This window comes from Micrasema longulum, unplaced genomic scaffold (assembly GCF_059751315.1).
Source record: "Micrasema longulum isolate JH-2025_06_02 unplaced genomic scaffold, ASM5975131v1 h1tg000043l, whole genome shotgun sequence".
In the NCBI taxonomy this organism is placed as follows: Eukaryota; Metazoa; Arthropoda; class Insecta; order Trichoptera; family Brachycentridae; genus Micrasema; species Micrasema longulum.
Window position 1 is genome coordinate 497,976 of NW_028277250.1, and position 13,297 is coordinate 511,272.

At 35.2% G+C, this 13,297-nt stretch overlaps 1 protein-coding gene across 3 annotated transcripts in view; it reads right to left on the bottom strand.

The window, feature by feature from the left end:
• Calx (sodium/calcium exchanger 3) overlaps nucleotides 1–11,997 on the bottom strand; it is a 349,508-nt gene extending 337,511 nt beyond the window's left edge. For 2 of the 3 annotated variants that reach the window (XM_088227414.1, XM_088227405.1), the window contains exon 1: nucleotides 9,160–11,997. In XM_088227414.1, coding sequence (XP_088083540.1) covers nucleotides 9,160–10,898 — 1,739 coding nt within the window. In that variant the 5' untranslated portion in view covers nucleotides 10,899–11,997. The remainder of the gene's footprint in view (nucleotides 1–9,159) is intronic. The other variant, XM_088227424.1, reaches the window with a different exon arrangement.
• Between the last annotated feature and the right edge of the window lie 1,300 nt (nucleotides 11,998–13,297).

Sequence of the window (13,297 nt, forward strand, 5' to 3'; positions counted from 1 at the left end):
TAATACAAGATTTAAATTTGCTTTTACGAACTAAAGGAAGGGTATTCTAATCTTTATTTATTGCAACAGAGAACATTTTTCAGGGGGTAAATAAGCCTAAAGCAATACTAAGCATCTACAGGGGTCTTGTCAGACATGTAATTGGCTGGTTTAAGAGGCCACTTTATACACTGTGTAACAGTCATCATTACCCTTGTTTTATCATATATTTTATTAATTGTTATGATTTACTTATTTATATAAATTGAAGAGAAGAGAAACAAAAAGAAACAGTTAACAATAGTAAAAACAGTTTTTTTTTTACATTTGCAATTCACAATTTGTCGACAAAAAATACAAAAGTCAGTTTTAAGACTAAAAAAAATTGTTCGAAAATCTCGATCTCGAAAAATGCTAGTTTGAACATGATTTTTGTGAGTTTTGACAATTACCAAGACGGTATGCTTAAACGTTTGTCGAAATATCTACCGAGGGATTACAAAGCCGGCTCCTTTACTTTTTCAATAAAAACACTGAGGAAGATAGTAAAACAGATGGAAAAAATATAATAACAAAAAATGTTTGAGTATGTCCCAATCCTTGCAGACTGGTTGGATTTTCTCCCTAGGGAGTTGTTCAAGGTGATGATAATAATTTCAGCTCTTTTGCTTCACAAAAGTCATCAGATGGAAGAGTTAAGGGAAATGTGGATGTGTGAAAACATAGGCAGAATGGTGAATGTTGCACAGTGTGTAAAGTGGCCCCTTAAACCAGCCAATGACAGGTCATAAGCCCTATATATGCCTAGACTCCCATATTTCCTTATCAAAAATGTTTTCTCTCTCTGTTGCAACAAATTTAAATGTAATCACTAAATTATTTTTTTAGAGTAGCAACATTTTAACGCCTAAATGCTTTTAATGTTAAGAAAGCGGCGGCGCACCATAAAGCAACAGACGTACCAAAGGCTACTGATTGCAATTCAACTTTTGCCACCTCTCATACCTACTCAAACTGTGATTGTGGATGCCATGACTTCCATATTTCTATATCAAAAATGTTTTCCTTCTCTGTTGCAATAGATTGAGGTCTTAATAACTCCCCAGGGAGGAAATACAGCAAGTCTACATACATTTCGACATACTCGAAAAATTATTGAACGAATGGATTTTAAATATTCTAGTGGTCAATTAAGGTACGTCTGACCTAGCTTATGTAGGTACAAGGTTTGATAACTTGAGTATTAAGTTTATATTTGCATGAAGTCTCTGACTCATTGAAGTTTAGGAATATGTTTTTCCAAACAGGTAAATCGATAAAATGCGTATACTCGTATATTTCAACAAAAAAAAAAATAACGAGATAATTTAGTGAAATAATGATTAAAGGAAGAAATAGAGATATATAATGGCGAATTTCGGATTAGAAACTTAATTATATTTTAAAACAACAATAATCAGATGACAAGGAGTCAACAGTATTTATAAATTAATGAACTATTGTTTAAATTTTAAAATCATTTACACAATTATTATAATAATTCAATAGATTTAAATGGCATAACTTTATTTTTTATAATTTAATAACCAACTTGCTTTGGCAAAAGAATGCGCCTTTTTCGGGGTTAATTAACTCTTAATGTAATTACATGCTCTTTCATGACATTGGTCGTAGGGAGTCAGAGAAGTTGATGCATGCTGCAGATTGGAGATTCTTACTGGGTGTTGAAAATAAAATATAAAAATAAAAATATTTAAAAAAATACAAAACGCAATCATGACGTTTCGCATATATTGTTCAGATTCTGTATATTTAATGTATGTATGTATGTGTACGCGCATGGGTATGTGTATGTATGTATGTGTGTATGTTTGTAAATGTATATATATATATATATATATATATAAAGGCTGTTCTTTAAAACCTGTCACATCCAAAACCACGATGATCAGTATGGGCAAGAAGACATATTAGCATATTTAAAAAAATATTTAGAACAAAGAACAATTTTTTTTAATATTTTATTTTTAAAAATAAAATATTTAAAAAAAACAAATGATTGCTTACTTCTGCAGGGGAGAAGTAAGGGGAGCGCGGCGCAGGATAAAATTCCCTCCCCTCCATCCTCGCTTCTCCCCTGCAGAAGTAAGCAACCATTTTCTTTTTTTAAATTTAAAAAAAAAATATTTGTTCTAAAAAAATATTTTAATGTGCCAATATGTCTTTTTGCTCATATTGATCATGTGACAGGGTTTAATGAACACCCTGTATATATATATGTGTATGTATCAATATATGTATACTAGTAAGTTTATATTTTATTTGTCTGTTCTTTCTTTAGATTTGTAAATAATTATTATGTATTTAAATGATTTTGTCTAGCTAGGAACTGGGTATGTATCCTTGTTAGCTGGGCAAAGTATACAAAATAAATATAATATAATATAGAATAATAATGTTTCACAAAATTATTCCTTCACGCATTAAAAATATTATAACTATCATCATAAATTCCCTATCCCCACCTAGTGGTGCGTAAGACACTGCAATAGCACCCTGTTGCAGCATATCTAGATCTTTGTTGTTACATGGAAGGTACGGTCATTAGTCTTACGCTTCAGATGCCAGTCCGAGAACATTGAAATATTGCAGTGTAAAACTTTTTTTGTTTACTAGATCCAGTGCTTTGCCGCTATTTCTAGCTAAAAAGGCCGTTAGAAAAGCAAACACAAAACAATTTATGTTAATTTAAAGACACCTCTACCAATCGTTAAAAAGGGGGCAATTTTAAAGTGATTGATGAATTGTCAAAAACAAAATAAAAAAACAAATAACTATTGCATAAGCCATAAATGTTTATGATAGGAAAAAATTACAGCTTTGATTAGGCAATTTGCACCGGATATAATTATTTTAAACATTACCGTGTGCCGTGGAGAGTTAGAAATATTTGGTTGATTAAACCGGGGTATCTACCGTTTGTGAGGAAGTATTATGAATGAAAAACAGTAACTAATTACAATTTAATTCCATTGTTTTGAATAACAGGCACATACTTTTGAGATCTAACGGTGATTACCTGATTCCTAACAGTCAGGGGTTTTATTTTATTTAATTTAATTTGAGAAACTAACAGTTCTACATACATACTTATGGTAAACAAACAGATGTAGTGTAAAAAACTCAGAACTAATAACAGATTTCCACAAAGTATACAAAGTTAGTAAAGAAAATATATTACATATTTATTAAGTACATATGAATTTATACATATACAAAATGTTATTTTCAAGTACTAGTAAATATTTTTCAATAATCAAAGATTTTTTTTTAAAGAAAAGTAAGTGATTGTAAATTGGGCGGGATTAGGACAAGGATGATTGAAGAGAGGATAAGGAGAGGAAGGGAGATGTACATATTTATTATTATAATGTCTACTAAGTTACATATTATACATTTTTAGTGTAAATTTTAAATCTGACAGAGTGATGTTTGTATAATGTATATTTTTAAATTTTGTATTGTACATCGAAAAAGTCCTACGAAAAAAAGCATTTTTAAAATACGATGTTTTACTTATTGGTACATTTGATCGAATATAGTCATCACTATTATTATCTAAGTCTTATTGGCACCCAACGGTGCATAGGACACTGCATTTTCTAATTTTTTACTTTTTTCGTTTGATTTTTTTGTATGTTTTTAGACTGCTATTTTTGATTTGTTTTTATATTTTGTCAAAAAGTTGATTTTTTGAGTTGAGTCATTTTTGTCCCAAAGGTGTGACATCATAATTACAATGTTTAATATGTTTTATAACCCAAAAAGATATACAGAGCTAAACGAAATGTAACATGTTGCGTAATTGGTTGGAAAAGAGATATTTTTTTACAAATTTGCATAAAAATGATGAAGAGCCAGTAGCACAAAAGAAAGGTAAGTTGTATAAAGTTTTAATAATTGTTGCGTTTCCGTCAAAATGGACAAAAGAGTTCGCACGAAAAAGTTGAATAATACAACCCGTTTTGACAAAAACGCAACAATTGTGACTTGCTCTTCAGAGAATTCAGAGTACTCAATATTATTCGAGAACGGTAGTGGTTACACACATAAATACAGACAAATACCCAAGCGTCAACCACAACCATAATACAAAATACTCCAATGGGGATCTGATACTAAGTAAAGGGGTCAACACTGTTCTGGCATCGTGGAAACACTATTACGCTGGCAAGAAGGTACATATTTTTTTTGCCAGAATTGTGCGTTGTCAACTTGAGGAAGGTGTTGACCTCGCTCTTTCTTGACATTGGTCGTAGGGAGTGAAAGAGATTGATGCATGCCGCAGATTGGAAATTCTTACCGGATGTTGAAAATAAAATGTAAAAATAAAGAATAGTTTAAAACAACCAAATAGCAATCATGAAGTTTTGCATATATATCAATTAAATTGTGTATCTTTTTATGTATGTATGTATAATATGTATAAATATATATGTCAATGTGTGTATTCTTGTAAGTTAATTTTTATATCTGTTCTTTCTATTAACTTGTAAAAAAAATATGTTTAAAAATTTAATTTTACCCTTGTTAGCTGGGCAAAGTGTACAAAAAATGTATATACGATGAAATGTATAAATAAATTTAAAAAAAAACAAAAAACATACTTAACTTTAAATTTGGTTTAACTTAATTTTTTTATGCTACTGACCCTTATTTTGCTACTTGCATCCATATGGTAATTATAGAAGGCATGTATACATGTACAGTGCATTCGAATATTTAATAACCCTGAGTTGATGTGTTAGTTCTAGTCGGTGAAACAAGTAAACATACACATCTTGTTTGTGTAAGAAAACTTATTGTTACGAACCCACAAAACTGAGGTTATAAAAAAAAATAATATACTGTACATATTTATATGAATCCATCGTTGTTTTAAACATTATGTATTTTTAATTTCCTTGTATTTCTGACCATTTTCTATAGCTTTTTAAGTAAAGTATTGAACTTATGTTGAATAGCATCCGACGACAAATTGCTTAAAAAGCGGTTTAACGAGACTTTATGTTTAAAAAAAAAACTGTTCATATATGTTTTTTTTTCTGTATTTATGAAAAAAAATACTGAACGATAGATATTTCCAAGAAAGTACTTATATCATATAAATTAATAATACTAATTTTAATTTACGTTGAATGCGAAGTAAATGCCGGTTCGATCAATTAAACAACTGTCCAGAATTTTTCATAAAAGAAATAGTAATTTAATATTATTAAACATATTAAACGTGAATATTGGTTTCATAAAATACAACGATGATAAAAAAGTTGTGAGATTTAAATCTGTATTTTTGAAGTTAACCAAACAGTTCTAAAAATATGCGTCTTAATATTAGATAGTCACATTGGAAAAAAGTGGGTGGGTATTTTTAAATTCAACGTTTTGTAAAATGGATATCTTTCACAAAAAACACTTTATACTCACGAAATTAGAGTTTTTTCATGATATTATATTGTTTGTTAAATTACAGAAACATGGGATATAATAGTTACTGGCCGGCCGAAACAAGATATCGTTATTTTAACGTAAATATTGAAATTTATACGTTAAAATTCACTTCAAAACGCCCAAAATCGGGCGTTTTTATTGTTAAACCTTATGAGTCCATTAAAAGCTATGCTTTAATTAAATACGCAATAAAATTAAAACATTTGTTAATTTTTAGCGCTTTTTGGTTCGTAGTTATGTTACGCGTATAACATACATATATGCAAAGAATTAAGAATAGTCCAGAAAGAGCGTAGAATCATATTTGAATACATCGGACTGTGTCCAAAAATCCCCCCACTTTCACCGCGCGCATTCATGAAGTCACCGCGTAATGTTGCTAGATAGGAAAAAATATAATCAAAACACAAATGTAAGAAAAAAAGCAAAATTTCAACTTCACTATTTTTTTTGTGCACGCAGAAACATTGATTGACACAACATAGTAAATAAATAAGGAGTTTTTTTTATAAGAATAATTGAATTAATGAACTCTGAACTTGAAATATTAAACAAATTTTACTTTACATAAAACGGATAATTTTATATAATGTTAAAATAATATTTGATGTTTTAAAGATAATGTCGGTCAAACGTCCGCCACGGCGTTGTTAAATTTGAGGTCCAATTTTCATTAGTTCTCTCATTAGATGAGCAAAGTAGGGTAAAAAAATTTACTATCCTGGCAAGACTAACGAAATGTTCATTTTGTTTCTTCGACAATCTGACACATGGAAAAATAATTCAATTTTTAAGTAATGTATTTGCTACTTATACATGCATTTGCTAATTACACATGAAATGTGGATCCCATCCTGTTTCTTTAGGATCCCATCAGTATTTCTACACTTCAAAACGACACAACACGGCATAGTTGAATTCAAACCGGGAGTTGCGTACTGAGTGACGTCTACAAAGAAACTCATGGGTCAAAACGTAAAACTACTTTTTTAAGAGTAGTTTAGTCGCTTTCTGTTTGATGCGCGTATGCGGTTTCTGGACTATTCTTTATTCTATGCAGATATGTAACAGTTCTTCAGTGTACGCTATAGGAACTTTAATTCATTTACTATAAAGGAATTACAAAAATATTAGAACTAAAAACTAAAGGTCACAGATCACACTGCTGAGTCACAAGCTATAAGACACACCTGAGTACAGCCAAACGTAATCCGATGCATCCCGACCGCAGGTATCGGCCTAGCTGAAGTTTTGGCCGGACTAGATACCGCTCATTTTATTGTCCGAAACCGAAACTTCGGTCAGTCGCTAATAATAGTATACGTTTCAGTTTGGGTTACTGTCCGTAACACAATGAGGAAATCCAGCCATAAAATTTAGTTTTCTTTATTGTCAATCAATTAATGAAATCTAGATTGTTAACTTTACGTGAAACCACCCAAATCTATAAGCACTTATTAACTTCAGGGTACCTGGACGAAAGACTCGTCAAGTACCTCCGTTTAGTTGCAACAATTCACGAACAGTATACTCATACAATGCTATTCTGAATCGATTCCATGCACTTGTAACTATTACGACGTTGCTGATATTTTTCACATAAAGCATAGTTTATATAAATCAACTGTATTTAATCATTTATTAAATTATCTATTTAATCATTTATTAAATCATTAAATTTGTTAGATAATAGTGCTTTTAATATTTACTTTTGTATGGGTACTATTGTGTACCATATTTACGTGTATTCGAGTACTTCATTTTTTAATTACTTTTATTGTTATTATTATCACATTTTTTAAAATATTTTTTGAGACATAATAGAATTTTATTTTATTTTATATACCTACTTCAGTATATTTTGTACCTCTAAAAAATCTCTTCATTTTGAAATTAAAAATTTTGTATCCACATTTTTCTATTTTATGTATCTTTATACGAAACTGCTGTGCCAAAGTATTTATGTAACAATATACTTTTCAATTTGATTTTTTTGTTTTTTACATTATATCGGAATGTTTATACTGTATTAAATATGTATCTTTGTAAGGTAAAAGGCACAGCGTGCCTTGTATATTAATAAATACATAAATAAATATTAAAACGTATATCGAATACATTTCTTGAACCTAAACAATTTCCTCTCAAAAATGTCGATCTTCGCGCTTTCAATACTGTTATATTATCTCCACATTCTTAATTTATTATTGCTATCGATATTACCTGTTTCTGTGAGTAAAGTATTCTAAAAAAAATACCGTCTTTTTTTGATAAATAAGTCTATAAATTAATACATCACCTGCACATTTATTCGGCTTATTTAATTTTATTTGATCGGGTTGTGGTCCCGTGGCTAGTGTCTCGGACTCACGGATCAAAAGTCCGTGGTTCGAATCCCACTTTACCCCAACTTGATTCCCATTTTCTAGTAGTGAGTTACTTACAACTCGTTGAAAATGGCCCTCAAAATCAAATATTTGCGTAAATTATAAGAACGCAAAATATTTCTTTTTAAAAAAAAAAAATTGTCGGCCTCGTCGTGTAATAATTAGCACGTTTGCCTACCACGCAAGAGGTGTCGGGTTCGATTCCCGATATGGTTGATATAAAATATTTATTTAAAAGGTTTTTAACACTAGTCCTGGACTGGTATTTAAAGCGTAAGGCTGACCATTTCATATTCATGTGACATTTTTTTTTATCAAGATACGCTGCGGCTAGTGTACCAATGCAGTGCCCTATGCACCATTAGGTGCGGAAACGGAATGATGATGTTGATGATCTAATTTTATTAAGTGTTAAAAAAATCGTAATAATTCCAAATTTCTGTGTTCCATACGACCGATTCGTTGGGTTGAGTGACGAGTTTTACGAGTGCATACTTAGAAAAAAACTTTTAAGTACACCGCTAGTTTTATGCATTTCTAATATATGAACAAATTTAATGCATATAATAGTATACACGTAAACGGTGTGAAATGTTGTACATTTAATACACCGCAGGAAATATAAAACTTCAATAATAAAGATACTTAACACTTCTATGTTATGTCCTACCCACCTTCGAATATTTATGTAACATATAATTTGCAGACAAGATTACATGGCTCGAATCGATTTCCTTAATCGCTTAAGCTAGTCGCACAAGAAATACTTTCATCGTTAAATAACGATCTTGTATGTTTTATTATTTATAAACAGATATTTGTGGCAGGAGGTAATATTAGCAGCTGATAATGAAGTGTTGATGCCAACCCTTGTGTATAGGAGCGAAGTACGTAATTGAAATAGCAATTTAAGTAGCCTGAATGCTGTGAAAATGCAATATCTCAGGCAAATGTGTGGTAAAACTATGTATGATAGGTGCACAAATGTCGAGATTCGTACATTATAATATAAGGCCGAGACTAGACTACAAACTCAAAACAGTAGTGCTGCGTCGGTTTGGTCGAGCGAATGGCAACGAAAGAACGGCTAAAAGAATTTACAATGCAAATGTTGATAGATGCAGAAAACGAGAAAGCCCCGGCGCGACCAAATCCAACAAACACTTCAAAAGTCGGAAGCTGTAAGCATAAACTAGATCTGTACGACCGACAGAGTCTGACAGAATGATATGGCGTTCCAACCTCTCTGTTTGTTTAATTATTTAAGTGAAAAGACACTTACTCGACTTCGTTGTTCTCGAACACGAGTTCTCCTTTGATGGACTCGTACTGGTTTCCCTGCTTGGCCGTACCGTCCTCGGTCCAATAGGGCACGGCCACGCGACCGCGGGCTCCGGAGTAGCGCACCACTTTCAGCTCGAAGGTTCCCACGGACTCCACCAGCTCGTGGTCCCTCTCGGCGAACGCGAAAACTCCACCGTGATCGTCATCGAGGATCATCACCGTAGCCAAGCTAGGCGAGGTTAGCATCACTGGACCCCTAGCGTCAGTCAGCCTGATGTAGAAGTGCTCGTCTTCTTCAAACACGTCGTCGTCAATAACTTCTAGTGTGAAGCGCTTTTCTGTTTCACCTTTCTCGAAATAAAGGGTGCCCTTCTTTCCTATGTAGTCACTACCGTCCTCAGCAGTTCCATCTTCGGTATGGTAATCAACGCTGCATGCCTCTTCCGTGTCTCCAGTGCGTACGACTCGCACTTCAAACTCTCCGCAGTTCTCCATTACCGTATAGTGACCAGGCTCGAAGAAAATTCGACTGCCTCCAGTTTCAGCCAGTTCTTCGTCTATATCCTGTCGCTGCAATTCTGCCTTGACCTCGCTCAGGTCGCTTTGAGCGCGTTCGGAAATTTTTCGCATGATGTTTCCACTTCCCATCATTTTTCTGGTTGCTTGCACTCTGTAAAACGCTCGGGACTTGGGACCTTTGTTTAGAACCATTTCGTGAGCCATGCATTCGATGGATTCTAGGTCATTTTGCGGATACTGTTTCCTCAGTTCTTTCAAGGTGTTTATATACTCCCTTCTTGACTCCTCGAACTCTCTGACTTCCTCGGACATTGCACCGTCTTCGAGGCATTTTAAGCCGTCGTCTTTGAGTTCCATCTCGACCGAACTATCGCCACCCTCTACCTGAACAATAACTCCTCGTTTATTCATGCGATAGTTTTTGTTGAGATATTTGTAAATTAATAAACGACGATCGGCCACCCAAGCGGTGAGAACAGTGGCCGGGAAAAACATGAAAGTGAGAAGACCTTCCCAAATTTCTAGTTCTCCTGGAGAGAATACAGCCAAAATTAAGTACAACCAGACATAAGCAAAAACAGACCACGTCGCTGTTACGAAGAATACTCGTAGATGTTTTATTTTGCGATGCTCTCCATTGGGAATAACCCAAACGCAAATGGCAATAATGACGAATAAATTATAAGCCGCCGAACCCACGATCGTTCCGGGGCCCAAATCTCCAGCCTTAAAATTTTTGGCAATAATTTCGATAATCGAGAGTAGAATTTCCGGCGCGCTAGATCCTAACGCCATCAGAGTCAAGTTAGCGACAGTTTCGTTCCAAACTCTCACGACTACAATCTGAACCTCTCCATTTTTCTTTTTCACGCGAACTTCTTTCTCTTGCGACGTTATGACCTCAATTGCTGCCATAAAACGATCCGAGATGATGGATACACCTATGAAGAGGTACAGCATAATAAAAAAGTAAACGAGGCCTCGCAGTACTTGATCTCCGGTAGTGATGTTGTCCTGAGGCATCCACATGGGCAGCATGAGCCCATCCTCGCAAACCCTGTCCCCGTTGGAGACGGCATTGGTGGTGGTGTTGGCCTTGGTGCTGCCCCCGTTAAGGGCCGCGCCCTCGCCCCCGCCAGGGGGAGGGGGCGGGGAGCCCTGCGACAGCGCGGGCGCCGCGAGGCAGAGCACGAGACACAGTCTACTAATTGAATTCATTCTACCGTTTTTCAGTATCTTACGTTTAACGAATTATGTAGATCGATAAATAAACCTATTTATTTACCTTTCGGTAAATCCTACCATCGTATAACGTTTACCTTTCGATCGAAGCGCGATCATCTATCGACGATCATTGTCGCTATCAACTAAACCAGTCGAGTACCTACTTCGGTAACAATAATTTATCTTCCGTTTCGATGTTGTAATAATCGTTACCGGAGAGTGATCATACGCCGGTGGGGGCGTGTAGCCGGAACCGGTCGACGTAAGTATAGACAGTAAAGTTAGAGCTCGATCGCACTGTAACCGTTTTTATTCAAAAACACTTCGAACTTTCGAACGTTTTTAAATCTTCGTAATTTACGCGGTTCGGAAGAGTTTTCAGTAATATGCACGAAACAAAAGCACAATTGACGCGAACACAGTTTAGACACACTTAACACTCACAGAATAACAAGCCGATGAAGGGAATAACTTTCCTAAAGTCGGTCAGACTGCCGATAGCGCGAGGTGACCCGGTCGGGGAACTGGGCACTGGGCACTACACACCGGGCACTGTCACCGCGCCGCTGTCTCCGGCGGGACTGGCGAACCAGCGACCGGCACCGCTAGCGAACCTCTCCGGAACTCGCGGCAGGGCGGGTATCTCTAGATAACCCAGCGGCTGGAGTGGAGCCCGCCTTATCAGATGGCGATACGAAGCGCTCATCGGGAGCGGCGGCGGCGCGGCGGGCGGCAGCGCGGGATCTATTCCTAGCGCGGAGCTTTCCCCACGGCGGTCATCCTGGTCTAATAAAGTTTAGCTGACGCCGCGGACGAGCTCTGGCGCGAAATGCATACACTTCGGAGTGGAGGGCGGAGGCGCGGGGCGCGGGGCTCGGGAGACAGAACTTGGCGCGACAGCCGAAGTTCGCAGACAGGTGAAGGGGCGGCCGACCGCTGCGAGAACTTTTCTCGAGTTTAAATTATTCGCGCCATCTATCGGAAAGTCGGAAGTTACGTCGCGACGTTTTCCGCATGTTTCGCGCGCTTTTACTTTCCCGCTGAAATGAAGATGGCGCACGTCCGTCCCGCCGCTGTGTTCAGAGCGGTGTGCAGTACCGCGCACTACGGGCCGTGGATGGCCTCCCCCCGCCGCCCTGCCTCAGCCCCCGACCCGCCGCGCCTGCGTACAACGGGGGGGTGCTCTCTTCGGCGATGATTTTCCGATAAACTTTTACTGTCTTCGTCATATTTCTCAAAAATTTCCCATCTAGTACTGGCAAATTTATTTAACCTCGTTTTATAAGGTGAAATTGATTCAGTCCGAACGATATCATCTTTCGTAGAGCAATCGTGATCTGTGTTTCAATAACAATTACCGTGGACATTATAAAATACATCAAAGCGTCATAATTCAATTAGGGCGTAGATACGATAGATATTTACTATATAAACGTAAATCAATTTAAAAATAAACTTTTCTGAAATCCTGGCTGAAATATAAAGTGCGTTCTTAGCTAAATCGTCGGGATCTTATAACAACAACGGAAGTGCGAAAAATGCGTCATTAACTTTCTTTTATGTTTGATCTTGGAAAAGTCATAAAAAGGTTATTTTTCCAGGTATAAAAAAAAACCTTACCCAAGTATCAAATGATACACTTTTGTACTTTTCAAGTTATAACATAAACTGCCAAAATAAAAACTAAACCGCTCTCATTTTTTATCAAATTTTTAGCATATTTTTATCATATTTTTTATCATATTTTTCTTTAATGAAATGAACAAAGATAATAAAAAGTACAGTCAGAAATACAATATATTTAAGAAAGAAGTGAAAAGTTACATTTATAATTCTTCTTTATGTAACACTGATAAAAAACATTGTTTATATTTTTTTGTAAATTATATATGCTATCCTTAAAATATTATTAATTAAAATAAAAAAACGTTAATGTAAATATATTTATGTATATAAATAATGTAAAAAATTGTATTAAGTTGTAATATTGTATTTTTATTTGTTATCTTAATAAAAAAAATAAAAAATAAAAATAAAAAATTGAAGAAAACCACGCGCGTCGTTTAAGCCCTGTTCTACAGCAACTGCATTATCATATGCACAATAGTTTTTAATTTCGACTAAAGCGTTGTACTGCTTAACCTAGCCGGACCGAAGGGGGGGATTCAAATCCCCCAAAGACCGATTTGGTTAACTTCACTTTATGTACATAAGCATTCGGCAAACCAACAAAAATGAAAAAAATAGACGAATGAGTAAAATATGTGTACGCAAAAACATGAATAAATTATTGCACGGTCATATACACTTCCAACGTTTTATTCTCCTGATGCCATGTTCAAGTAGGCGCTGGGGTCGTTTGGTCTCCCCGTTCGGATCATGTGTAATTTTTG